Below are 27,819 nucleotides of genomic sequence, written 5' to 3'. Positions count from 1 at the left end.
CCCATGATCATATGTTGAATTCCTGGAAAACTACTATGATAAACCCCAGGTGCTACAGAAATGAATAATGTATAATCCCTTCCCTCAAAGAGCACCTGGCCCTGTTCAGGAGACAACAGCTAAATGTGGGAAAACAGAATTGAGATGAGAGGGCTGGACAGAGCTGGGTTATTATTGAGGCAAACTTGCTGGTACACCAGTTGGGTGTACCAGCAAGTTTGCACTTTATCTTGGATGCCGAAGGGTTTAACAGAATAGAATGGATCATGTCAGCAGGGTAAGGATGGACTAGAGAGGGTGGAAAGGAAGGCTGTCATTTTCTGGGCTTGCCTACCCATTTTTACTTCTTTGGGCATGTTGGAAATACCTTCATTTTACCATGTTTCTGTTAGATCACTGATTCCTGTTTCCAACTTAGTATCTGCCTAGTTCCTTAGATGGGTTAAGGGGAAATACATCTGAGATCATTTTTCTGAACACAGGAAAATGTTCATAATGACCATTAGGGTTGGGTGTTTCTGTTTTCCTTGATTTTTAATATCTTTCTTTAAAGATTTTTAAAGTTTGCCCTTTTGCAAAATCTGATAAAACCCTCCATTCTCTTATCTGGTAAATTGGAGAGGCTGTCCATCTGTTGTAAATTTAAACTTGATCAAACTTTATGGAATATGAAAAAACTTTTGTATTTAATATATTCATATTTAAATAAGCAAACAAACACAAAGCAACCTTTAGTGTCATCCAGGCTTGGGGTGACAATCCTGAATGACAATGTGGTGATTTAGGGCCTCACGCTGGTGGGTGCTCTGAGGGGAATAAGGAGAGGCCATCTTAAAGGGTGTCAGAGAGGGCGTCTTTGACATTAAGGCACACACTGGCATTAGAGGAGTAGGATTTGGGCCTGTGAAGTAGGCAGAGGCCACTCTTGGCACACATCACTTCTGATCGTGGAGTAACACACCAGGTTATCACACAGGGACTCCTTCCAGCATTTGCACAAGGCTGTTGGGTGGAGAGATGGACACACTGCTTCCTTGCAGACAGATGTATGCCTGTGTTAACTCTGCATGACACAAACCGGGTGCCTTCCAGTGCATGTGGTGTCGTGGAAAGAATGTAGGCTTTGGTTGGGGTCCCAGCCTACACATGCAATCTTTGGGACCTTGGGCCAGTCCCTTTTTATGAGTCTCAGTGTCCTTATCTATAAAGCCAGGATAATGCTGACAGGATTTTCTGTGCTAACAGAGGAAATAGCCAATAAATAGTTCTCTTTCTTTGTTTTATTTTTATTTATTTATTTATTTATTTATTTGAGACAGGGTCTCACTTTGTCAACTTGGCTGGAGTGCAATGGCACGATCTCAGTTCACTGCAACCTCCACATCCCGGGCTCAAACAATCCTCCAGCCTCACCCCTCCAAGTATCTGGGACTACAGGCATGCCTGGCTAATCTTTGTATTTAAGTAGAGACAGGGTTTCACCATGTTACCCAGGCTGGTCTTGAACTGCTGGACTCAAGTGATCCGCCAGCCTTGGCCTCCCAAAGTGCTGGGATTATAGGCATGAGCCACCATGTCCAGCCCTCTTTGTTGTAACCATTGGGTTAATACGAATATAGGCAATTCCCTTAGACATTGAGAACTTGATGTTTGCTGAGAGTGGCCATGGCAAAAAATGCAGGACTAATGGTGTGTAACTGCTTCAGCAGTTTCCTAGTACACCCTCCCCACCCACAAACAGTTGCTACAATAAACTGGTTTCAACCCTCTAAGAAGCAGACTGCAAAAATGCCCTTAGCCACCGAGCAAGGCTGAAGTCTGGCATCTGAGCTGCAGTACGCATTTACACCACATGTGTCCCACTCAGGGGCTCCACTTCCATGTGACCGAAGACATTGAAACAGGAGTAAGTTTGAGCTAATCTTAAAGAGACCTTGTCACTTAAGCAGATTGTATTGGAAATGGCCTTTAGTAGTTGGACAGGGTAAAACAATGGAAAAGCTAGAATTTTTTTTTTTTTTGAGTCTCGCTCTGTCGCCAGGCTGGAGTGCAGTGGCACGATCTCAGCTCACTGCAACCTCTGCCTCACATGTTCAAGCGATTCTCCTGCCTCAGCCTCCCGAGTAGCTGGGATTACAGGCGTGCTAGAAATTTTGTTTGTTTAAAATATAATGCACATCTGTGAAACCACCACTCAACCAAAGAATTAAAACATTACTAATAAATTATATCTGCCTATTGCTCTTCTCTTGTCTAGTTCTCCTGATTCCCTTCCAGTACCAGCTATTCTACTGAAGTTTGTGCTGATCATCTTCTTGCTATTTTTTGTTCTCCCTCTCATACACACCCCCGCCATGTGTGTATGTATGTGTGTTGTGGGGCGTGAGGGGGATTGCATTTATCATTCACCGTTACATCACTGAGATTCATCCATTTTATTCTGTGTAGCTGTAGTTCACTCATATTTTCTCTTAGACAATATTCCATTTTGTGAATATACTGCAGATTTGTCAATTTACCCAAGGATAAGGATTTGGAGCCCTCTTTCTCTTTCTTTTTAGCTATTATGAACAGTTTTTTTTTTTTTTTTTGGAAACTCTTGTATTGATCTCTTATGATTCGTGAGTGAAATTGCAGGGTCATAGGAAGTGAGAATGATCATCTTTAAGTGAGAACACTAACTTGTTTTCCAAAATGGTCGTACAACCACTGGGGATCCTGTTGCTCCACACCTTCCCAATAGTTGTATTATCAATGTTTTTTTATAATTTTTGCCAACGCAGTAGGTATAGAATCATGTCTCATCATAGTCATGATTTGCCTTTGTCTGTGGCCGAGCATCTCTGCATATGTCCACTGGCCTCACACACCTCCCTTCTGTGTGGTGACCGTGCTTCTCATGCCTTGTGCCCACTTTTCTGCAGTTGTTTCCTCACTAGTTCGTGGCTGTTTTTATATATTCTAGTGCTAATCCTGTCAGTTGAATGTCTTACAGATATCTTCTTCCAGTTTATAGATTGTCTTTCTTCTCTTTAAAGTGTCTTCTGATGGACAAAGGCTTTAATATTAATGTAGCCAAACTTATTGATCTTTTCTTTTATGCCTGTCCTTTTTTCTATCTTTGTAAATTCTTCCCTACTTCAAGCTCAGAAAGATACTCACTTATATTTCCTTTTCAAGTTCTCAGAGTTTGCTTTTGACATTTCAGCTCTTCATCCATCTGGAGTGAATTTTTCGGCATGGTGTGACTAATAATGCAATTTCTTTTTTTTTTCCCCCCATGGATAAACAATTTTTCCAGCTTTTCCTTTTCCAGGCAGTTCTGTCAGAAATCAAAGTTTCACAGATGTATACGTGTTTTTCTAGGCTCTTAGAATTCTGTACCATTGGTCAGTTTATCTCAGCACCATTACTCCACTGTCTCAATTCCTATAGCTTTACAATAAGCTTTTTTACCTAGTAAAGCAAGTCCCCCTTCCCATTCTTTTTTAGAAATGTCCCAGCTATTGTTGGCCCTTTTATTCTAATTTTAGAATTCATCTTTCAGGTTTCCCAGAATAACTGAGGTTTAATTGATGTATAATAAAGTGACCGTCTTTGGTGTACAGTTCTGTGCCTCAGCAAATGCATGCAGTAATGTAATCAGCACTGCAATCAGGATATAAAATAGTTCTGTCACCTTCAAAATGCCCTCCCCTTCTTTGTAGTCAACTTCCTCTCCCGTTCCAGCCCCAGCACCAGCCCCAGGCTCTCACAACCACTGTTGTTTTCTACCGAGATTTTTTTTTCTTACTTTTAATTTTTTTCAATATTTAATTAAAATGTTGGAGGCCAACTCTGGGCACACTGCCTATGAGTTAGCCCTGTTCCACAGAAGTTGTTTAAAAAATAAAATAAAATGTTGGAATATTTTTGCTGGAGTTGCAGTAAATCTATAAGTCAATTTAGGAAGGAATCTACATCTTATGTTGTCTTCCTCTTCATAAACATAATGCATCAACTTAGTTGGAAAGTCTTTGCTTGACAGTAGTGGAAAGTTCTTTAAAAAACAAAAAAGTCTAAACATTTTAAGTAATTCCTTAATACAGGAAGCATTTTATAAGCTAATTGTCAACCTACATAAACAAAATGCATATAAATACACAGCAGGCATGTGGCAGTATTAACATTGTTAAAATGTATATATAAATGCCACATCCTGGTTTCAAGCCAGCTTTGTTGCTTACCTACAAGACCTCAGGCAAGCTGTTTAGTTTCTCCGATGCTCAGTCTCTTTATTTGTGTGGTGACTAGAACATCTGAAGATTAAATGCTATGCTGTGTGCAGTGTCAAGAGACAATGGACCAGGCACAGTGAAGCCGGAGTGGTTGAGACTCTTATGTGAGGGAACTGTTCCCACTCACCTCCAGGGAAACAGGGAGGACTCTTAGCACGTTTGGTTCCCCAGTGGCTTTCACAAAGTGGCAAGACCGATAGATTGCCTTGAATCATTTCCCTGACAAATTTGGAAAAGATTAGTGTTACCCAGCAGCCTGCTACATGCTGCTTCTGACAGGCGAGCTGGAATAGCTGGAGGACACAGTTGACAGCCAATTCATTTTGCTGATTCATCCATTAGAGGCGTGGCTTTGAGCCAGAGCTTGGCTTCTAGATTAAAGGCCGAGAGCTGCAAAGCTGCTGGGACTCAAGGAATGCTGGTAAATTATTGCCACGTGGAGGCCAGCAGTGAAAAGCGGACTGTTATTTATTTCCCCTTTTAAGTGATCCTAAATTCCAAATGTGCTCAGATAAATCTCCTCGCCATGGTTAGGGAGTTGTTTGTAACATTTGTCTATCAGCTGGGAGCTGAATTATTGAAAACTATCAGATATCATTAAATAGATTAACTCAGCTCGCCTGTGACCCTGTCATCACCTTTGCTTTCATGGGGAATATTGACCCAAGCCTCCTCTCCTACTTGGTAATCCAAATTAAACTTGAGAGAAGGATTTTTTTCGAGATAGGGTCTTGCTGTGTTGCCCAGGCTGGAGTGAGTACAATGGTGCAATTGTGGCTCACTGCAGACTTGACTTCCTGGGCTCAGTCAATCCTCTCACCTCAGCCTCCCTAATAACTGAGACTATAGTCTGAAGCCACCACATCTGGCTAATTTTTGTGTTTTTTTTTTGTGTGTGTGGAGAATGGGGTTTTGCCCCGTTGTCCAGGCTGGTCTCGAACCCCTGGGCTCAAGCAGTCCTCCTGCCTTGGCCTCCCAGAGTGCTGGGACTCTAGGCATGAGCGACCACACCTGGCAACAGAGGGATTATTGCAGGTGTCATCCCTTTTGGGTGTGCTTGCAAATCAAAATAAACCTTTTAGATTAAAGAACGCAATAGCCAGGCCAGGCACGGTGGCTCACGCCTGTAATCCCAGCACTTTGAGAGGCCGAGGCAGGCGAATCACTTGAGCTCAGGAGTTCGAGACCAGCCTGGCCAACACGGTGAAACCCTGTCTCTATGAAAATTACAAAAATTAGCCAGGCGTCGTGGCGCACGCCTATAGTTTCAGCTATTCAGGAGGCTGAGGCACGAGAATCACTTGAACCCGGGAGGCGGAGGTTGCAATGAGCCTAGATGGCGCCACTGTACTCCAGCGTAGGCAACAGAGCAAGACTCTGTCTCAAATAAATATATTAATAAAAATAAAGAACTTTCTTAAAAAAAAAAAGAATTGAAATAGAAGAAAATCCAGGAGAATGCTCATTGGTTAACAATTGGTACAGAATAATGATGGTAGAACCAATGGGTTCTCATATGTCCACATTGATAGATGAACATATTTTAATCTGTCACAAGCTTAGGGAGTGACAAGCTTACAGCGAAATCACCACTACATAAATCTGGTATGTGACAGGGTGACCTTTAAGAGAGGGTGGAGATTGTGTCTTGATTTACCAAATACCTGACATAGTTCCTGGGACAAAAACACTCAGTAAGCAGTTACCACATGGAAGAATGGGTGGACAATGGTTATTGGATATGAATTGTTGGGAGGCTGGGTAAATGAGTGAAAAATAACAGAAATATGACACATTCAAAGTAAGAAAAATAACTGTTCCAAGGAATAAGATTTTCAGGAAAGGATCCTATTTCTGTGGCTCTCTGATATGAGTAACTTTACTCAATAGCACATCTCCAGAACTGCCTGCTTTCACCGCTTGTCTCCTGAGTGAGGCAGAGTGTGCTGTTTTCAGCTCACATTTCAGTAACCCACTCCACTTCTTTGGGAGACATTGTATAATATGAACATTCTCTAGCACTTTCTTTTTAGAGATGGGGGTCTCACAGTGTTGCCCAGGTTGGTCTTCAACTACATAGGCTCAAGTTATCCTCCCGCCTTGGCCTCCCAAAATGCTGGGATTACAAGTGTGAGCCACTGTGCCCTGCCTCCCTAATACTTTGAGGGGTTTTTTTTTTTTCCTTTTTCTCTTTAACTCTTGAGTGAATATTTTAAAAGTACACAAACTTCTTAGTAAAAATTTGTGTTTTCTGAAGAAGTAGAGTTTTTTCCTGTTTTGTTCTGTTTTTTAGATGACTAAATATTTAGGGCATGACATTCCGGAAACCTTTGTTGCACTAAGTTTTAGTGAAATCTGGCCTAGGTGAAGATTAAAATGTGTCAGGTGCCGGATGTGGGACATCTGCCTCTCATACAGTTGTCTTTCCCTCTGTTTTAAGGTCCCTGGTAAACTGGAGTCCCTTGTCCAGTGCCGACGTGCCCACAGCCTGCATGCTCGTCACCAGCACTGCATTCTGCTCTGCATTCAGTCACATCATTTTTATTGAGAACTATTCCATATCCAGGGGTTTTCTAGGTGCAGGTAGACAGATTCTGTTTCTGACATCATGGCGCTTTGCAGCTACCAGGTACAAAGACTGCCCTGAACAGCGTGGCCAGGCTCTGATGGTCTCACTGCCAGTGTGGGTAATAGTTGTTGGCAGTGATAGTGGGCTAGGAACGCATATGCCTAAACTGGAAGCCCGAAGTAGCAAATGGACACCAAGAGGCCACCATTGATCCTCACTCCCATGCCGCCATCGTGATCCATCCACAGCAGCCTCAGAAGAGGGGGCAGCATGGGATCAGAACACAACTGACCTGGCCTTAGTCTGAAGCATTAACACCAAGGGGGGATTAAGCCCCAGCGTTCAAGTACTGCTGCCAGCCAGAGGCACATTACAGAGAATTAGCAGTCTTTAAGGCAGAAGGAGCAGAGGCATGTCCTAAGTATTGTGCAGCTGTCTTAAATTTGCAGAGTGCATAGGAGCTAAGTTATGAGGAAGCAAAGGCATAAGAATGATGTAATGGACTTTGGGACTCCAGGGGAAGGACAGGAGGGGGTGAGGGATAAAAGACTGCACACTGGGTGCAGTGTACACTGCTCAGCTGATGGATGCACCAAAACTCAGAAATCATCACTGAAGAACTTTTCCATGCAACCAAACACCACCTGTTCCCCCAAAACTATTGAAATAAGATAAATAAAATACAAAAAAATGCATATGTAGTGTAATTCCAGTTATAGGTAGCTCAAGAGAAGGCAAAATTAAGCCCTGATGATAGCAGTGGTGACAGCAAAGTTTTCAAGTTGAGGAAGATAATGCCATAATTGTACTACACATCTGAGGCGCCTTCGTCCAGTGAAGGAGGGGTGGGAGTCTGTCTAAAAACAGGCATGAGGGTGAGGGGGATGTTCTTTATCTTAATTTGCGTGATGGACGACATGTGGGTGTACAAATTTGTTTAAAACACATTGTAACAGAACAGGTAATAAAGCCTGATCATTTAAAAAAATTAATAAAATGAAAATAATAAAGCACCTCCAATAGATGCAGAGTAATAAGAAGGACCCTGGTATTAGGGTTTGAGGAACCTGGTTTTGCATCTTATCCCTGCCATTCACCCAGGGCTGGTCTGCAGCAAAACCCTGACCTCTGTGATCCTGCTTTCTCACCAGTAAAAACATTTCCTCCCTTGCAAGCGTACTATGAAGATTAGATATAATGCATGTAAAACACTGCACACAGACATACCGGAGATCTTCAGTGTGTGACACAGTAATCGCCACCACTGGCAATATTGCTTTTTGTTGTCATTTTATTTTAGGAAAATAGTGAGGGTTTATAGTTTTCCCTTAGTGGTTTTGTTTATTTTCATTTTGTTACTCTGAAAATGAATAATATCCAAATAGTAATGTTGGCTGCAAGTATTTTGAAAATTAATATTTTACTTACATCGTTACCGGTTCTTTATACAGTTTACAAAGTACTTTCACACTGAAAATGAGATTGGGGAGCAATGGCTTTTTTTTCCAGATGAGAAAACTCAGACTTGGAGAGTTTGCAGGTGTACCCAAGGTCATTTGTCTTCCAGGTGGCAGAGCCAAGGGTCAGACCTCAGGCCTGATGGGGCTCCTTTGACCACCTTAGGCCACATTTCAAAAGTGTCATCTTTGGGGCTAGGCCAGACTTTTGTAAGCATTTTATTTTTTTTTCTTTTCCTTGTAGCTGTCAATACCAGCAAATATGCAGAAAGCTATCGGATCCAAACCTATGCTGAATATATGGGGAGAAAACAGGAAGAGAAGCAGATCAAAAGAAAGTGGACTGAAGATAGCTGGAAGGAGGCTGACAGCAAACGGTTAAACCCCCAGTGCATACCCTACACCCTGCAGAATCACTATTACCGCAACAATAGGTAAGAGCTCTCAGCTGTTAATTTAAAAGGCCAGAGTTCTAGCAATGGCTTTTCTTGTTGCTTCTCGTAGGTTTGTATGTACTAAATCTGACTTTTGGGAAAGATGGCCTTTCTAACTTTTCACATCATATCAGAAGTGACTATGACCTGAATTTCCTGTATTTTAGAGACTGCTTTATAGACCATAGCCATTTTGGTTAACCCTCACAAAACCTCTTTGAGGTAGACAGGAATTTTTTTTTTTTTTGAGACAGGGTCTCATTCTGTTGCCCAGGCTGGAGTGCAGTGGCACAATCACAGCTTGCTGCAGCTTCGACCTCCTGGGCTCAAGTGATCCTCCAACCTCAACCTGAGTAGCTGGCACTACAGGTACGCACCACCACACCTGGCTAATTTTGATTTTTTGTAGAGATGAGGTCTCGCTCTATTGCCCATGCTGGTCTCAAATTCCTGGATGCAAGTGATGCTCTCGCCTCGGCCTCCCAAAGTGCTGGAATTACAGGTGTGAACCACTGTGCCTGGCCCAGGATATGTCTTATTCCCATTTTAGGGTTGAGGAGATGGAGGCTTTGTGTCTTGTTCACCAGTTCTGTGCGAGAACCAGGATTAGAACTGAACTCATGTGTGTCTGATCCCTTGCTCTTCTCATTACTGCTGCCTCTGCCTGATCTCCTGAGCTTTCAGGTCCTGTAGATACTGAACCAGGTGCCTACTGTAGAAAGAATGCTTGACTCACACTTCCTTTTATCACCCATAATCCTCCCTGCAGAAGATAAATGCTGGCAACATTTGGTATCTTTGTGAAACTACAAAACACAGGTATAGAAAATGGGAAAAATGTGTACATACATATATATGTTCATTATAGAAAATTGTGAAGTTTAGAACAATGTGAATTAACAAGAGAAAAAAATTAGCCATAATCCCGACACCCAGAAGCAATCACTGTTAATATTTCAGATTGCCCTCTGTACTTTAAAAATGGTTTTTTAGAGATTAAAAAAATTGAGGTATGATTAAAATAAAATAAAATGCAGAGATCATAAATGTTTAGTTCAAAGAGTTTTAACAGTTGGATACACTCATATAATCTCCAACCAAAGCAAGATATAGAACATTTCTATTTCCCTTGAATTTCCTTGTGTCTGTTTTCAAACAATCCCAAATTCCCACTACAATTCCCATGACCCTAAGCAACCATTTTTAAATTTTTACCACTCTAAGATTAGTTTCACCTATTCTTGGAATCTATAAAAAATAGAGTTGTTTGGCATTGTGTTTAACTTTTTTGCTTAATATGTTTTTTAAATTCATCCTTGCTATTGCATCTCAGCAGTTTTTTAATCGTTGAGTAGTATTTAATTATGTAAATATGCAGCGTTTATTTTACCCCCATTCTCTTGATGTTGGACATTTGAATTGTTTCTAGTTTGGAGCTGTTATCAGTAAGGCTGCTGTGAATGTTTCAGTAAGATAATTTTTTTGTCTGCATATGTAGGAGTAGAATTATTGATTTTTAGGATAAGTTTGTGTTAAACTTTATAAGAACAAAGCAACAGCTCTTCAAAGTGGATATAGCATTTTATAGTACAAGTTTGATATGCCATTTTATTGTGTGAGTTTCAGTTGCTCCACATCCTTGTCAGCATTTCATGCCGTCAATCTTTTATGTTATTTATTTATTTATTTATTTATTTTTTGAGACAGGTCTTGCTCTTTTTCCCAGGCTGGAGTGCAGTGGTGCGATCTTGGCTCACTGCAGCCTCTCTCCTGGGATTAAGCGATTCACGGGCCTCCGCTTCCTGAGAAGCCGCGACTACAGATGTGCACCACCACACCCGGTTAATTTTTGTATTTTTAGTAGAGACGATGTTTTGCCACTTTGGCCAGGCTGGTCTTGAACTCCTGACCTCAAGTGATCCGCCTGCCTCGGCCTCCCAAAGTGTTGGGATTACAGGCGTGAGCCACTGCACCTGACTGTCAATCTTTTAACTTTAGTCATCTTAGATGGAATGAGACAGTATTGCATTGTGGTTTTAATTTGCATTTCTCTCATGACTAATGATATTGATGACCATTTAATGTTCTTGTTGACCAATGAGGTGGCTTTTTAAGTCTCTTGCCCCTTTTAAAATTGGGTTGTTTGTCTTTTCGCTATTCACTTATAGTTCTTGTATGTAGTCTGGATACATAGCCTTTGTCAGATATTTTTGCTGCACGTGTATTTTTTCAATTCTGTGGTTTACCTATTCATTTCTTTGTGATGTTTGTAAATGAGCATATATTTTTGATTTGTTCTTCTTTTCTTTTGAGACAGAGTCTTGCTTTGTTGTCTAGGCTGGAGTACAGTGATGCAATCTCAGCTCACTGCAACCTCTGCCTCTCAGGTTCAAGTGATTCTCGTGCCTCAACTTCCTGAGTAGATTACAGATGTGCGCCACCACGCCCGCGTAATTTTTGTTTTTTTAGTAGAGACAGGGTTTCGCCATGTTGCCCAGGCTGGCCTCGAACTCCTGGCCTCAAGTGATCCGGCAGCCTCGGCCTCCCAAAGTGCTTGGATTACAGATGTGAGCCACCACACCCAGCCAGATATTTTTAATTTTCATAAAGTCTTGTTTATTAAGTTTTTTCCCTTTTATTGTTAGTGAATCCCCTCCTCCCCCAAAATCTTTGTCTACCCTAAGGTTGCAGTGATTGTCTCTTTTTTTTTTTTTTTGGTAGAAGGTTTGTAATTTTAACTTTTACATTTAGGTCATGACCCATTTCAAATTAATTGTGTATGTGGAGTAAGATATGGAAATCAGGATTTATTTTTTTCCATATGACTATCTGATTCTTCCAACAACATTTTAACAATTTGTTTAAAAGAGTTTTCTTCCTTCATTGGTTTGACTCACTACCTTTGTCAAGAATCAACTGATCGTGTATGTCTAGGTCTGTTTCTGCTCTCTTCACTTCCAGTCAGTTATGTTTTTCCTTATGCCAGTACCACACTATCTTATTACTGTTGGTTTATAGTGTCTTAAAACCAGAAAGCATATACCCTCTAACATTGTTCTTTTTCAGATTTCTTTGGCCATTCTAGATCTTTTGCATTCTATATAAATTTTAGAATAATCTTGCCAGTTTCTTCAGTAAGGCTATTTTTTAGTTTTTACTGTGGCGATCTTGTATATTTTATGTTAGTTTTCTTCCTAAGTTTTTTTTTTTTTTAATAGAGATGGGGGTCTCACTCTGTCATCCAGGGTAGAGTACAGTAGCATGATCACAGCTCACTGCAGCCTTGACCTCTTGGGCCCTAGGAGTCTCCTGCCTCAGCCACCCAAATAGCTGGGACTACAGCCACTTGCAATCACTCCCGGCTAATTTTTAAAAATTTTTTTGTAGAGACAAGGTTTTACTGTGTTGCCCAAGCTGGTCTCGAACTCCTGGGTTCAAGTCAACCTCCCACCTTGGCCTCCTAAAGTGTTAGTATTATAGGTATGAGCCACCAGGCCTGGCCTGGAATTGTTTCTTAAATGTCATTTTCAAACTGTTTGCTCCTTTTGTATAGAAATACAATTCATTGTTGCCGGGCATAGTGGCTCTCGCCTATAATCCCAGCACTTTAGGAGGCCAAGGCAGGCAGATGACCTGAGGTCAGAAGTTCAAGACCAGCCTGGCCAAACCCTGTCTCTACTTAAAATACGAGAATTAGCTGGCCGTGGTGGCAGGTGCCTATAAGCCTACTCAGGAGGCTGAGGGCAGGAGAATCACTTGAACCCGGGAGGCGGAGGTTGCAGTGAGCCGAGATCACGCCATTGCACTTCAGCCTGGGGGACAAGAGCGAGACTTCATCTCAAAAAAAAGAAATATAATTCATTGTTATATATTGACTTCATATTTTGCAACCTTTTTAAATTCACTTATTTGTTCTGATAGGATTTTTAAAAATATTCCATAAGGTTTTCTATGTGCACAATTATGTTGTATGCTGTTAACAAGTTTTACATCTTTTCCAGTCTTTATGTCTTTTATTTATTTTTCTTGCCTTATTGCACTGACTAGCACCTTTAGCTAGTCAGTGGTTAAGTAGAAATAGAGAGAGTGGATATCCCTGCCTTGTTTCCAGTATTAGGGAGGAGAAGTTCAATGTTTCCTCATTAAGTAAGATTTTAGGTTGTTCATATACATTATTTTTCAGGTTTAGGAAGTTCCTTTCCATTTCTAGTACGTTAAGAAATCATTCAACATCACAAATGGATATTAAGTCTTTTCAGGTTTTCTTTCTATGTCTTTAAAACTTGTCTTATGGGTTTTGTCTTTTATTTATTTATTTTTAATATTTCTGAGACAGGGTCTGTTGCCCAGGCTAGAGTGCTGTGGCATAATCATAGCTCACGGCAGCCTTGAACTCCTGGGCTCAAGGGATCATCCCACCTCAGCCTCCTGAGTAGCTGGGACTATAGGTGTGCACCACCACACTTGGCTAATTTTTTTATTTTTGTAGAGACAAGAGTCTCACTATGTTACTCAGGCTGGTCTTGAACCTTTGACCTCAAGAGATCCTCCCACCTCCCAAAGTGCTGGGATTACATGTGGGAGCTGTGCACCTGGCCATCCTTTATTTTGTTAATATTTTGAATTATACTAATTGATACTTGAATGTTTAATCAGATTTGTATGCCTAAAAGAAATCCCACTTGGCTATGAAGTATTATCCTTTTAATATGTTGTTGGATTTGATTGCTGATATTGTGTTAAATATTTTTTGCATCTCTGTTCATGAGGAATATTAGACTGTAATTTTCTTCCCTTCCCTTCCCTTCCTTTCCCTTCTCTTCCCTTCCCTTCCCTTCCCCCTTTTCCCTTTTCCCTTTCGACGGAGTCTCGCTGTGTTGCCAGGCTGGAGTGCAGTGGCGCAATCTCGGCTCACTGCAACCTCCAACTCCCTGGTTCAAGCAATTTTCCTGCCTCAGCCTCCCGAGTAGCTGGGATTACAGGCATGCACCACCATGCCCAGCTAATTTTTTTTCGATTTTTAGTAGAGATGAGGTTTCACCATGTTGGCCAGGATGGTCTCGAACTCCTGACCTCGTGATCCACCCGCCTTGGCCTCCCAAAGTGCTGGGATTACAGCTGTGAGCCACCGTGCCCAGCCTGTAATTTTCAGTCTTTGTCGAGTTTTGGTATCAGGGTTATGTTTTTTTTTTTTTTTTGAGACGAAGTCTCGCTCTGTTGCCAGGCTGGAGTGCAGTGGTGCAATCTTGGCTCACTGCAACCTCCAACTCCCTGGTTCAGGAGATTCTCCTGCCTCAGGCTCCCGAGTAGCTGGGATTATAGGCATGTGCCATCACACTCAGCTAAATTTTTGCATTTTTAGTAGAGACCAGGTTTCGCTCTGTTGGCCAGGCTGGTCTCGAACTCCTGACCTCAAATGATCCACCTGCCTTGACCTCCCAAAGTGCTGGGATTACAGGTATGAGCCACCACACCTTGCCTATTTTCTTATACTTAGCGTTTGCATCGTATATTTTTTTCAGTCTTTTACTGGTAACTGGTTTGTCTTTACAATGAAAGTATGTTTCTTATAAATAGCATATAGCTGGCTCTTGCTTCTGGCAATCTCTGCCATTTATATTGAATTAATGTTGAGGACAGGTCTGCCTCCCTTCTTGTGGTTTGTTTCCTGTTTGTCCTGTTTGTTCTGTGTCCCTCTGTTCCTCTTATTCTACTGCCTTTTGGTTGAATTATGTATTATTTAGTATTTGCTGATATTTTATCATCCTGTTTTATCTTCTCTATTGACTTTTTGCTTATACCTCTTTGTGTTGTTTTTTAAAGTCGTTGTTCCAGATTGGTGGTTGGTAAACTACAGCTCTCAAACCAAATCCGGCCCACGTGGCTCACATGTTTTTATGAAGTTCTGTTGGAACACAGCCTTGCCCATTCATTTATTTTTTATTTTGTTTTATTTAAATAATTTTTTAATAGAGATGGGGTCTCGCTATGTTACCCAGGCTGGTCTTGAACTCTTTGCTTCAAGTGATCCTCCCACCTCCGCCTCTCAAAGTGCTGGGCTTACAGGCACGAGCCACTGTGCCCAGCCACCCATTCATTTACATATTGCCTGTGGCTACTTTTGAGTTACCATGGCAAAGGTGGGTAGTTATGACAGAGACCTTATGGCCCCCAGAACTCAAAATGTTTACTCTGTGGCCCTTTAGAGAAAAGTTGACCCTTGCTCTGGAATTATACTGTCCAAGATGGTAGCCATTAACCACATGGCTATTGAGTGCTTGAAATGTTGCTAGTCCAAAATGAGATGGGTTGTGAATATAACTACACACCAGATTTTGAAGAATGTAAACTACATTAGTCATTGTTTACCTGCAGATTATATGTTGATAATATTTTTGATATATGAGGTTAAAAATATTAAATTAATTTGACTTCTTTTTCCTTTTTAAATGGTAGATATTTGAACATTTTTAATTATATACCTGGTTCACATTATATTTCTATTGGCCAAGCACTACTCTAAGATTATAATATGCATCTTTCAAGTATCAGTCTGTCTTTTATTTTTATTTTCTTTTTGTTTTTGACTGTCTTCAAGTAAAAAATGTACTACTTCATGAACATTGTGAGACTCTTAACAGTATATTTCCAATTACTCCCTTCCCCAATCCTTTGCGATCTTTTGTCTTATATTTTACTTCTACATATTGTATAAACCGCATGGATACATTAGTGCTTTTATTCATTTTCTTTCTTTTTCTTTAAACAGTTATTAGTCTCCTAAATAAAATAAGGGATTAAAGTATGGGGGAAATGGCATAGATATAAGTGTAAAAATTCAGGCATCCATAATTAGAAAGGTACGGTTAAGATTTGGAGGGCGGCACTATGGTCGAGAGGAAGACAGGCACTGCTCTGTGACTCACTTCTATTTGCTTTAGAGAATTGACTCTGAGCCCTTGGCAGAGCTGGTCAGAGCAGTCGAGCTTCTACACGTGGCTATTAGCAGTGCTGCTAGAGATGAGCATCCATTTCTTTTGCTGTTTGCACTGGTATTGTAGCAGTGTGCTTCTTTTCTTTCCTGTAATAGATTCAGCGTCCAGAATATTCAAGCATTTTATAGTTAACTGGAAAAAAGAGAGGGCTTGGGTTCTGGAGAAACTGGACTGAACATAGTTTGCTTTGAGAGGGAGGAAGATTTGGTTTGGTGGTGTGGGATCTGAAGAAATACAGGGTAGCATAGTGTTTGGAGAATACTCCTCTACAGTGGATGCTGAAACATGTAAGATCTCACTAATAGGTACTCAGTCCCCATAAGCCAACACCAACACTCGCAACTTTCCTGAAAGATAGGTGCTATTACTATTCCCATTTTATTAATACTGTAATGTTCTCTAATTAAAGGGAATGATTTTCTAAAGCCACTTTGTGCTGATAGAGATTTTAATCAGTCATGCCCTTTGGTTACTTGCTCTTTGGTTTATCTCAACTGATAGGAAAATCCCATTGGCTGGTCTCTTCCCTCTAGCCTTTCCTTTCTATGAGACTAAATTTCAGCCTTCCTTGAAAATTGAGTAGCTCTCGGAATTCCTGCTAGGTAGGAAATGCTAATGCATATATCAAAGCTGTGGTTTTTGGATTCCACATGGTTTTCACCTGCAGCTAGTGGTTTCTGAAAGTAACTGAATGTATGTATTACATTAGAAGGTGAGGAAAAAGCCCTTTAGGAAGGAGAATTCTAATTCACCGGATCATATTCCAGGACCCATTGCCTTGTCAAAGTGCTTACACATTTATTCATAAATGGGCTTGTGGAGCAAGTGTTTTCTGTCTTCCTACTGAAAAATCCTTAGAGACAACAGAAGCCATAGGGCAGAGTGGACAAAGAACTGACTTATCAGGCAGCCAGAAGCCAAGGGTTCCAGCTTAGGCTCTGCCACCACCTAGCACCTCGGAAAAGACTCTTCATTCTCTCTTCCCTTCAGTAAATATCCATCAAGAGCCCAGCGTGTGCCTCTGTTTTCTCATCTTAAATGAGGCATTTTGGTGGAAAGAATGCTGACGTCCCTTCTGGCTCTTAAATTCCAAATGCTTTTATATTGTGCACAGTGTGTAGGGCATGACATGGAAATTGATAAAAACTCGTGAGACCCTTTGATTCTCTCAAATAGCAAATGGCAGTCTCTTCTAAACCTGAAGATTAGAGTTTTGAAAATCCTTATAGTGGAATTTTTAGTTTAGGAACATACAGTAAATCAGTGTCACAGGTGAACCTATGAAAGCTCTTTATGACACTACAATAATAAAGACATGTCAAATAAAAAGATCATTGGCTGAGCACAGTGGCACATGCCTGTAACCCCAGCACTTTGGGAGGTCAAGGCTGGAGGATTGCTTGAGTTCAGAAGCTCGAGACCAGCCTGGGCAACATGACAAGACCCCATCTCCAAAAAACAAACAAACAAACAAAAATTAGCCAGGCATGGTGGCCCATGCCTATAGTCCCAGCTACTCAGGAGGTTGAGGTGGTACAATGGCTTGAGCTCAGAAAGTCGAGGCTCCAGTGAGCCATGATCCCACCACTGCACTCCAGCCTGGGTGACAAAATGAGACTCAGAAAAGAAAAAAAAGAATCATTGGCCCTTTTAGTGGAGGCCGCCCTCTAAATTTCCACCTACCAGCTATATACTAGAAGTTTTTAGAAGGTCCTTCTCATGGTTTCAACAAAATGGTTGGAAACTACTAGCACTGTGGCAGAAGAATGTGTACTCAGCCCGTTTTGCCGTCTTTGTCTTGGCCCTGTGCTTAGACATTCATCACTTTGAGTGGGTGCCTCTCACCTTGAGACTCACAACTGTCCACTGCTATTTCAAAATGTGTGTCTACAGCGCAAGCAGTGGCCCCTTTGACCCTTATGGCAGCTGGCTGTCTCACGCAGTCCAGGAAGCTCTGTGTTGACTCTTCCTTGGTGCTTCTCTCTTGCCCTGGGCCTCTTGGGACACCTCTGTTCTGCTCTAACTGCCTCTTCTGTCCCTAGTCTTGCTTTTTCTGGGGAAATTTCCTGTTGTTTAGCTCTTGTTTGCTCTAGGTTCTATAGCTAAGGAGCAGAATTTACATCTCTATCTTTATCTTAACCAAATTATATTTTTACAATTTGCTTATCCCTTGGGATAGAGCCTTAGCTTTTGGAAAGGACTGTAGATTTACCTAGTCTAGCCGCCACAGCAAAATCTCTCTTATATTTGGGCAGAGTAAATGTTGGCAAATTCAATGTAGATCTTATAAGTTAAGTATATTTTAGCAGAGAAAATGTTTCCCATGACACCTTTGAAACCACTGAAATGATAAATGCACATAATTTTTAAAAATTCATGTAGTACACTAGAGTGTAAAATGAAGGAGGAAAATCTTCATTCCTCACTCGCAGCTTCTCTTCCCAGTGGCAGCTCCTGTTATATTCTTTTGGTGGTTTCTATTATTCCTTTAAATACCTCCATTTCTTGACTTACCAACTTTGAACAATGTATCCTGATTACTACTATAAAAGATTTGGAATTTAGTATGTATATTCTGCCTTCCGTCTCTTTCTGCCCTCTTCTCACTTTGGTTAGTTATTATTTATAATATTTACTACTTTTTGTATCTATACTTTTGTGCCCTCTTTATAAGTTGATCCCAAGAGATGACAATCAGGATGCAGCATGTATAATATTATGGTTGTATAAATGTTATCCTCTGTAGAGAAAAAAAGTTGCGTAAATGGGACATTGAGAAGAAAGTGTATTCCTATGTCATTAAAACTTTGCTGCCCAGAAGAAACTTTCAGCCATCCCAGCGGTTTTTGTGTGGACTTTTTTGAGGGAAGTAATTTTCTTAAATGTTATATTGTTTTGCATGTATAATGTTGCTGGATGTAGAATTCTAGATCCAAAAACTGTTTTCTCTCAGAACTTTAAATACATTGCTCTTATTACTAGAATCATTGATTTGCTTTGGGCAGGTGCCATGTTTTTTGTGCCTTCATGTTCTAGCAGCAAATCGAGAGCTCTTCCTGCTGACCCGTCACCACCTTTCCCTCCTCTTTGCCAGTTTTGGCTAGGTCTAGTTGGCTTTTAAAGGGCTATGCTAATTTCAGACTGGAAAAGTGGTAGAGACCTTTAACACCTGTTCTAAATTATTTATTTTAATAAATAAGGAAGAATTTCCACCACCCCCACTCATTCCTCCCTCTGAATTCAGCTACTTTGCACCTTACCAGCTGCACACTTGTAAGAAAGGATCAGCCTGTTCTCAAAAGAGTATTTTAAGATATTCAAGTAAATATTCAGCATAAAACTAGAGTCTCGTTAATGTAAAATGCAGAATTTTAAAGTGTGCAGTTACTAATAAAATAGAATGATTAACCAGGAAAATTGATTTTACCATGTAATGTACATAAAGACATAAAACTTGGTTTTTAATAAAGATGTGATACACCTCTAACAGATGTCCCCTCTGGCATATCTGTCTGGTTGGGTATCCAGGAAAGACGAATGAATGTGGTTTGTCTCCTTCCTTTGACATCTCTTGGACCAGTAGGTCAGGACACGGTTGCCTTCTTTGAGAGGGGATAGTTCAACAAGATTCCTGAGAGTAGCATCACATAAAGAGATGTGGACAATTTGGATAAGCAAAATGTGGCATATGCTTACAGTGGAATATTAATCAGCCTTAAAAAGGAAGGAGATTCTAATACATGCTTCAATTTGCTTCAAGCAAATTGTAAAAATGTAATTTGGTTAAGATAAAGATATAGGTGTAAATTCTGCTCCTTAGCTATAGAAGCACCTTGAGGACATTATGCAAAATGAAATAAGCCCATCACAAAAAGACAAAACACCAGATGATTTCACTTATATGAGGTTCTTAGAGTAAGTCAGATTCATAGAGACAGAAAGTAGAGCGGTGATTGCCCCGACCTGAGGAGAGGTGGGAATGGGGAGTTGTTTAATGTGATTCAGTACTACTGGAGATTGGTTACCCAGCAGTGTGAGTGGACTTAATGCTGCAGAACTGTACGTTTAAAATGGTTAAGACACTAAATTTTATGTGTACTTTACCGCAATCTAAAAAAATTTTAAAGGGATTCAGACAACTTGGAATACTATTTTAATAGTAGAATTTTACATGAAACCTTTCTTTTGATGGTTGAGAATGGAGAGAATGCTGATGTGAAACCTAGAATACTTAAAAAATGTAAATAGAGAATTATGAATTATTGATAATTCATGAGTGAATTATCATATAATATGAGTTATCACATTTGAGTTCATAATTTTCAGTTACTGCTTTTCTATTTTATGCTTTATTTATTAAAATGCTTTTTAGATCTGGCCTTTCTCATCTCACCTGTTGTATGGGCTGTAACACATCTGGCAAATGGATGGATTGATTTTTAGATGAAGGTCTGCTTTAATCGAGCGAGAGTGTAAAGTGTCAACTCTACAGACTTTGACAAAAGCACAGCTGGGGAAGCAGAACAATTGTGTTTATTAAAAATTACCTGTATCAGCTGGGCATGGTAGCTCATACCTGTAATCCTAGCCCTTTGGGAGGATGAGATGGGAGGATTGCTTAAGGACAGCTTAAAGACCAGCCTGGGCAACATAGCAAGATCCCATCTCTAACAACAACAACAACAACAAAAATCAAAAAATTAGGCATGGTGGCTCATGCCTGTAAACCTAGCTACTCAGGAGGCTGAGGTGGGAGGATTGCTTGTGCTAAGGAGTTTGAGGCAGTGATGAGCCGTGATTATGCCATGGCAACAGAGCAAGACCCTGGGCAACAGAGCAAAAAAAATATCTATATGTGTTTTTTAAAAATAATTCAAACTCAGCCAGGCCAGATGCCTCATGCCTATAATCCCAGCCCTTTGGAATGCTGAGATGGGCAGATCACTTGGGCTCAGGAGTTCAAGAGCAGCCTGGACAACATGGCGAAACCCTGTCTCTACAAAAATTACAAAAGTTAGCCGGGTGTGTTGGTGTGCCCCTGTAGTCCCAGCTGTGGCGGGAGGCTGAGGTGGGAGGATTACTTGAGCTGAGGAAGTCGAGGCTGCAGTGAGCTGAGATTGTACCACTGCACTCTGGCCGAGGGTGACTGAGTGAGACCCTGTCTCAAGTAATCATCATCATCATCATCATCATCATCCAAACTCTAAGATTTCTATAGTTTTTTTTAAATTTGTAATTATTTCATTAAAGTTTAGGAGATTTTAGCAATGATTTAGCTTTCTTTAAATTTGAAAACATAGAAAGGTTTCTCAGTGTCTCCAATAAAATTCAGCATTTCCATTTAAAGGCTCCTGTATGCAGAAATTTGGAACTCAGCACTGAAAGCCTGCTTTCACCTCACACATTAAAGCACTGTGTCATCTCAGGATTTTATTTTAAATAACATGAAGCTAAGTTTAACATCACCTTATACTTATATGACCTTTGTTGTGTTAGAACGCTTTCATGTTTCATAATAGCAGTAATATTTGAAAATTAATGTTTTCTTTCTATACCTTCATGTTATAACCATAATTAAAAGTCTCATTATCATCTATGTTTCTAACAATGTGTTATATTATTGAGTACTTATCTTCATGTAATAGTATAATTTTTTGTGATAGTATAAGGTGCTAATAATTGAAACAAATTGCCCTCAGCATACTTAGATGTTAGGAAAGTGAAATACTATTTTTTCCATGTCTGTTACCTAAATGCAAACAGATTTTCTGTTTGAGTTGCCCATATCATGTGCATTTAGGATTAGTCCTGTATAATTTATAGTGGTGTTAGCGGAAATAAAGCATAAAATGTATAAATCCTGTATTTTAATTGCCAGATGTAGAAATCCTTAACATTTTCCTCGTAGTTCTTTTTTTTTTTTTTTGACACTTTATGCTTTTTAAAAATTCTGCTAGGACATCATAAGCCAGCAGAAACTGCAGCATGTTTGTGTTTATTTAGGGGAGGTTGGTGGATGAATGAAAAATGACTGCTGTGGCCCAAAGCCAAGTTTGTCCTTGTACTGATAGGTGGTTCCATGTTTAAATATGATCTCCAGATCTGAGGGGCCTCCTTTTTGGCCATTCAAGAATCTCTGAAGCAAAGATTTTTCATTTCATTCAGCTTGCTGATAGTGCAGAAGCCAAAGGTTTGCAAAATGAGAATATTCTAGAATCTCCCTTTTGTGCCTCTTTTTCCCAAATGCAAAAGGACTCAAATCTGTGATGGGTATATGGGTATTTACTATAGTTTTGTTTGTTTTGATGGAGTTTTGCTTTTGTTGCCCAGGCTGGAGTGCAGTGGTGCGATCTTGGCTCACTGCAACCTCTGCCTCCTGGTGCGATCTTGGCTCATGGCAACCTCCACCTCCCGGGTTCAAGCGATTCTCCTGCCTCAGCCTCCCAAGTAGCTAGGATTATAGGCATGTGCCACCACACCTGGCTAATTTTGTATTTTTAGTAGAGACCGGGTTTCACCATGTTGGCCAGGCTGGTCTTGAATTCCTAACCTCAGATGACCCACCCACCTCGACCTCCCAAAGTGCTGGGATTACAGGCGTGAGCCACTGTACCAGACCCGTTTTTTTAGGTCGTTTTTTTATGTGTGTTTTTTTTTGTTTCTTTGTTTGTTTGTTTTAGTGTTTCAAATGTTTTATCTTTATTCTATCTATCTATCTATCTATCTATCTATCTATCTAGTAATGGGATCTTGCTGTGTTGCCCCAGCTGGTCTCCTATTCCTGGGCTCAAGCGATCCTCCCACCTCAGCCTCCCAAGTAGCTAGGATTGCAGTCACACATCACTGTGCCTGTACTGTATGGTTCTTTAAACTTTCTATATATTTGAAGTTTTCATAATAAAATGTTGGGGAGGAGTAGAACTGTGAAACTAGAAACCTGTGTACATTTCCAATAGAGTAGGGCAGTTGAGGTGGTTCTCAGTGATCCACAGGTTCCGAACAGACTAATTAGCTAATGCCCATGTGGCTGATGGCTTACCTGCCCATCAGCAAGGCTGCTGGAACACTTTCCTCCTTGCTGCCCAACACTGGGGACCATCCTATACAAGCTATTCTTGCTCCTTGTGCCTCCTTACTGCTCTTCCTTCTCTCTTTCCCTCCTCCTTTTCTGATGTTTTTCATTGGTCTTCTCTCTGAAGACCCACATCAGTGTCTTCTCTAAAAACATGGACCGACCGTCCACCTTTCCCACCATAGGAAAGGGAGGTGACAGAGAAGGCACTGGCATTTACAGAGTCTCTCATGTGCCAGGCACCATAACACACACTTTTCTATTTTGTTTTGTTTCTTAATCTTCACAGTAACCCATTTTTTAATTGAGGAACTTGCTCAGAGTCACAAAACCAATCAATAAATTCAAGCCCTCCTCTCTCTCTTCCCAAATCCCATTCATGCTCTTTCCAAAATGCCTGCTCCCTCCTAAGATATCCATTTATGATCCTTCCCTTCGACTAGAAATGCCTTGTGAGATGCCTTCTGTGCCACCCAGAGTCCTTGGGAATTCTTTGCCTTTGGGACTCTTGTAAGAAGTGAAAAGAAAAAGTCAGGGATTGTCACGTATTCTTCTTAGTGTTCCCGCACCTAGCAAGTAATACCTTGTGGCCACTTGGAAAAACGTTTAAATAAATGAATGAGCAGGAGATCCTGTACCACACTTGGAACATGTCTTCCCACTCACTGTCCTACTCAGAAGGCCATGCAGACTGTTTTCTTTCTTTTAACAGTATAAAGTCGTGTTAGAAATGTTTTCAATTGCTTTGCTTACAGTAAGGCAGAGATGAATGACATTCTTTTGATAATTGCACCATAATCTACCTTATTTGTATTGCCTTACCTTTTGTTCAGACTGAAAGAGCCACCTGAAGGTAGGAGTATGTACATGCCTTGGAATATTAGGTCTGAAGACTTTTCATGCCATTTTTTAAGGGAAAATAATTTAAAAGGTAATCAATATCATGCAATGCTGCAGAAATCAGTATTCACACCACTGTTTTCTGAGTATTACATTAGGTGTCATCTATTTGATAAAGAGAATTGGGGAATTCTTGTGAATGACCATGTGGTACATTGGTTCATCTTCGTAAATTAATGACTCCGAATTCTTGGCAGATTAGTTTCTAGTTTGCTATAATTGCAAATTAACCCCGGAAGAGTCTTCACAAACTAAATCAAGGGGCAAGAAGCATTGTGTTTCTTGATGTTACAGCTTTTGGTAGGTGATTCTTTGTTCTGAGGGGGGCTGAAATGACATTCTCCATGTGATGAGCAGCCTATCAGGTGGGCCCCCCATTTCTTCTCCTTCTGGTAATGCCATCATACCCTGTTCCTTCATCACATTAAATTGTTAGTGCTAATGATGCCTTCATTTGGAATTTGCCTAAAAATCTGACATGAATGTCCATTTAGGATTGCTAAGTTAATGACATAATGAAACTGTGAGAATTTAGAATAGACTTCTCCACATGGTTGATGGCTTCCTCTTATTTCTGGTCATTTGCCTGCAGGGGCATCAGGAAAAGGGGGGTGCACAAGCGGAGAGGAGAGAGGAGTAGGTGGATCCTTCCAGGCACCTACGTCTTTTTTTTGGTCACTGTTTGTGAAGGAGTAGTTTACTTCCAAATTTGACCCTGCCCAGATGCCATTAGGGGATTTTCTTTTCTTCTCAAATTAGTGTTAGTGGGTTTATAGGAAAGCCGGAAGGAACCAAAAATGACAGTTTCCAAAGAGATGGAACATCTTCAGAAACATACAGGGTTAAGATATAAACTTTGTTGTTTAGGTAACTGGCTTTGAATGTTTTCTTTTGTGTCATTTCTATCTGCAAATGTTAATGATTGTGGAATATAGTAATACCACAGTAACTCAGATGGATGGAGGTGAAGATAGATGGGAGGACATTTTTGAAGAAATGTAATGTATTCTTTTAAGGAATGGGTGGGTGGTATCTGTAACTGTGTAAGCAAAAATGTTACCTGATAAACATGGACTTGTGGAGCCAGAAGGAACTTGGAAGTGATCTGGTCCATCCTCTGTCACGTTACAAATTTACAAAAGAGGACTGGAGGCTCAGAGAAGCTGTCATATTCAAGGTCATAAAGCCAATTCGTAACAGAGCTGAGTTCTGTATACCCTTTAAGACAAGTCATGACTTAACATCGCAGTAGTGATTTTTCACATATTGAGTGAATCTTTGTGAAGCCCTTGACATTTTAAAAAAAAGTATTTTCAATGAAAGCTATGAACATTGTCTTTAAAAGCCAAATAGTACAAAAAAAGTTTATAATAAAAAATGGCAGTCCTCTGCTACCCTCATCCTGTCCCTCAGAGACAACCACTTTCAATTCTTTCTTTTGATATTTATTTTCTCAAATAATGTACTTACTGCTACTTCTTTATTTTTTTTTAACTTTTATTTTAGGTTCTGGAGTACATGTGCAGATTTGTTATATAGGTAAATTTGTGTCACAGAAGTTTGTTGTACAGATTATTTCGTCACCCAGGTACTAAGCCTGGTACGCAATAGTTACTTTTTTCTGATCCTCCTCCCACCCTCCACCCTTAAGTAGGCCCTAGTGCCTGTCATTCTCCGCTTTGTGTCCATTTTGGAGGAACAAAGTGCCTACTTCTAAGTGAGAACATGCAGTATTTGATTTTCTGTTTCTGTGTGAGTTTGCTAAGGATAATGGCCTTTAGCTCCATCCATACTTCTTGATTTTTCTGTTTATCTTTTGACTTACAAATAGGATAGGTAAGGATTCAGCTCTGTTGCTCTCACCCACTCCAGGTTGCTTCCTTTCCCCACCCTCAGCCTTCCTCCAACTTTGTTCTCTTTGGTCTTCTTTTTCATAATTGTTTTGGCTATTCTAGATCCTTTGTATTTCCCTGTGAACTTCAGTATCCGCTTATAAATTTACATAAAAGCATCTGGTAAAATTTTGATTGGGATTGAATTAGGATATATAATATTTTCTTTTAACCTATCATAGTCTTCCTTCAAGTTATACCAATTCACATATAGCATAAGAATCTTACAGTAATATACTTAAATTTCCCAGCTCCCAACCTTTGTGCTATTTGTGTTAATAACATTTATATGTTATTAACAGCATGCAACATTGTTATATTTCTTATTTAGTCGGTGATTTTCTAAAAGAATTAAGTAATAAGAAATTTTACGCTGGGTGCAGTGGCTCACGCCTGTAATCCCAGCACTTTGGGAGACCACAGTGGGAGGATCACTTGAGCCCAGAGTTCGAGACCAGCCTGGGCAATGTGGAAAGACTCTGTCTCTACAAAAAGCCAAAAAATTAGCCGAGCTTGGTGGCACCCGAGCTTAGTGTCACATGCCTGTAGTCCCAGCTACTCGGGAAGCTGAGGCAGGAGGATCCCTTGAGCCCAGGAGGTTGAAGCTGCAGTGAGCTGTGTTCACACCACTGCACTCCAGCCTACGTAACAGAGCAAGATCCTATCTCATTTAAAAAAAAGAAAAGGAAAAGCAATCTTATCTATTTACCCATGTAAGTATTTCCTCATTCCTTTGTGTAGTTCTATACATATTTCCATCTGTTATCATTTCCCTTTTGCCTGAAGGAGTCAACCATGTCTTATGGCAAAGACCTGCTGGTGATGAACTCTTTCAGCTTTTTTGTTTGTTTCATTTCTTTAGAGATGAGGTATCACTATGTTTCCCAGACTGGTCTCCAATTCCTGGGCTCAAGTGGTCCTGCCTCAGCCTCCCAAGTTCTTTTGTATGTATAAAAATGTCTTTATTTCACCTTTTTTTTTTTTTACTTTTATTTTTCCAAACAGAATCTTCCTCTGTTGCCCAGGCTGGAGTGCAGTGGCGCAACCTCAGCTCACTGCAACCTCTGCCTCCTGGGTTCAAGCAATTCCCTTGCCTCAGCCTCTCAGTAGCTGGGATTACAGGTGTGCGCCACCACGCCTGGCTAATTTTTGTATATTTTAGTAGAGATGGGGTTTTGCCATGTTGGCCAGTCTGGTCTTGAACTCCTTACCTCAGGTGATCTGCCTGCTTCGGCCTCCCAAAATGCTGGGATTACAGGCGTGAGCCACCACACCTGGCCTCACCTTCATTTTTGAAAGATATTTTTGCTGGGTATAGAATTCTAAATGGACAGAGTTTTTTTCTTTCATTCGTTTTAAGATACTGCTCCACTTTCTTCTCACTTGCATTATTTCTCGACAGAAATCTGTTGTCATCCCCATATTTTTTCTCTGTATGTAATACAACTTTCTCTGTGGCTACTTTTTACAAGTTCTTCTTTATCATGAGTTTTGAGTAATTTGGTTATGATGTGCCCTGGTAATGTTTTCTTCAAGTTTCTAATCAGCTTGGGATTTACTGAGCTTCTTGGATTTCTGGATTTATAGCTTTCATCAAGTTTGGACATGTTGGGCTGGGTGCAGTGGCTCATGCCTTTAATCCTAGCACTTTGGGAGGCCGGGGCAGGTGGATCTCTTGAACCTAAGAGTTCACGACCTGCCTGGGCAATATGGCAAAACCCTGTCTCTTCAAAAAAATACACACACAAAAAAATTAGCTGGACGTGGTGGCACATGCCAGTAGTCCCAGTTACTAGGGTGGCTGAAGTGGGAGGATCACTTGAGCTTAGGGAGGTCAAGGCTGCAGTGAGCTGTGATTGTGTCACAGCACTCCAGCCTGGGTGACAGAGTGAGACCTTGTCTCCCCACCCCCCCCCCCACCCCCCGCAAAAAAAAGTTTGGACTTTTTTCAACCATTATTTTGAAAGATTTTTTTTCTTTTTCCCGCTCTCATTTTGTCTTTTAGGGACTCCAATTACTCATGTATATTGAGGTGCTTGAAGTTGTCCTCTAGGTCACAGATGCTCTCTTTAATTTTTAAAATTCTTTTTCTCTGTGTTTTATTTTGGATAGTTACTATTGCTGGGTCTTTATCTCAGACATTGTAATTTTCGTTTCTAGAAGTTCTGTTTGGTTTGTAGCTTATCATTTTCAACATATGGAGTGCAGTTATAAATACCCTTC

The 27,819-nt window shown here is 40.5% G+C and overlaps 1 protein-coding gene across 14 annotated transcripts in view; it reads left to right on the top strand.

The window, feature by feature from the left end:
- The window catches only part of PARN (poly(A)-specific ribonuclease), a 206,106-nt gene that overhangs the window by 136,754 nt on the left and 41,533 nt on the right, over positions 1 to 27,819 (top strand). For 12 of the 14 annotated variants that reach the window (XM_054668227.2, XM_054668226.2, XM_063797673.1 and 9 more), the window contains one exon: positions 8,548 to 8,737. In XM_054668227.2, coding sequence (XP_054524202.1) covers positions 8,548 to 8,737 — 190 coding nt within the window. Of the gene's footprint in view, positions 1 to 8,547; positions 8,738 to 8,991; positions 9,115 to 27,819 lie in introns of those variants that run through there. The other 2 variants (XM_054668228.2, XM_063797679.1) reach the window with 1 other exon arrangement.

This window comes from Pan troglodytes, chromosome 18, assembly GCF_028858775.2.
Source record: "Pan troglodytes isolate AG18354 chromosome 18, NHGRI_mPanTro3-v2.0_pri, whole genome shotgun sequence".
NCBI classification, from domain to species: domain Eukaryota; kingdom Metazoa; phylum Chordata; class Mammalia; order Primates; family Hominidae; genus Pan; species Pan troglodytes.
The sequence above is the reverse complement of the archived record's forward strand: the minus strand, read 5'-3'. Positions and strand labels throughout refer to the sequence as shown.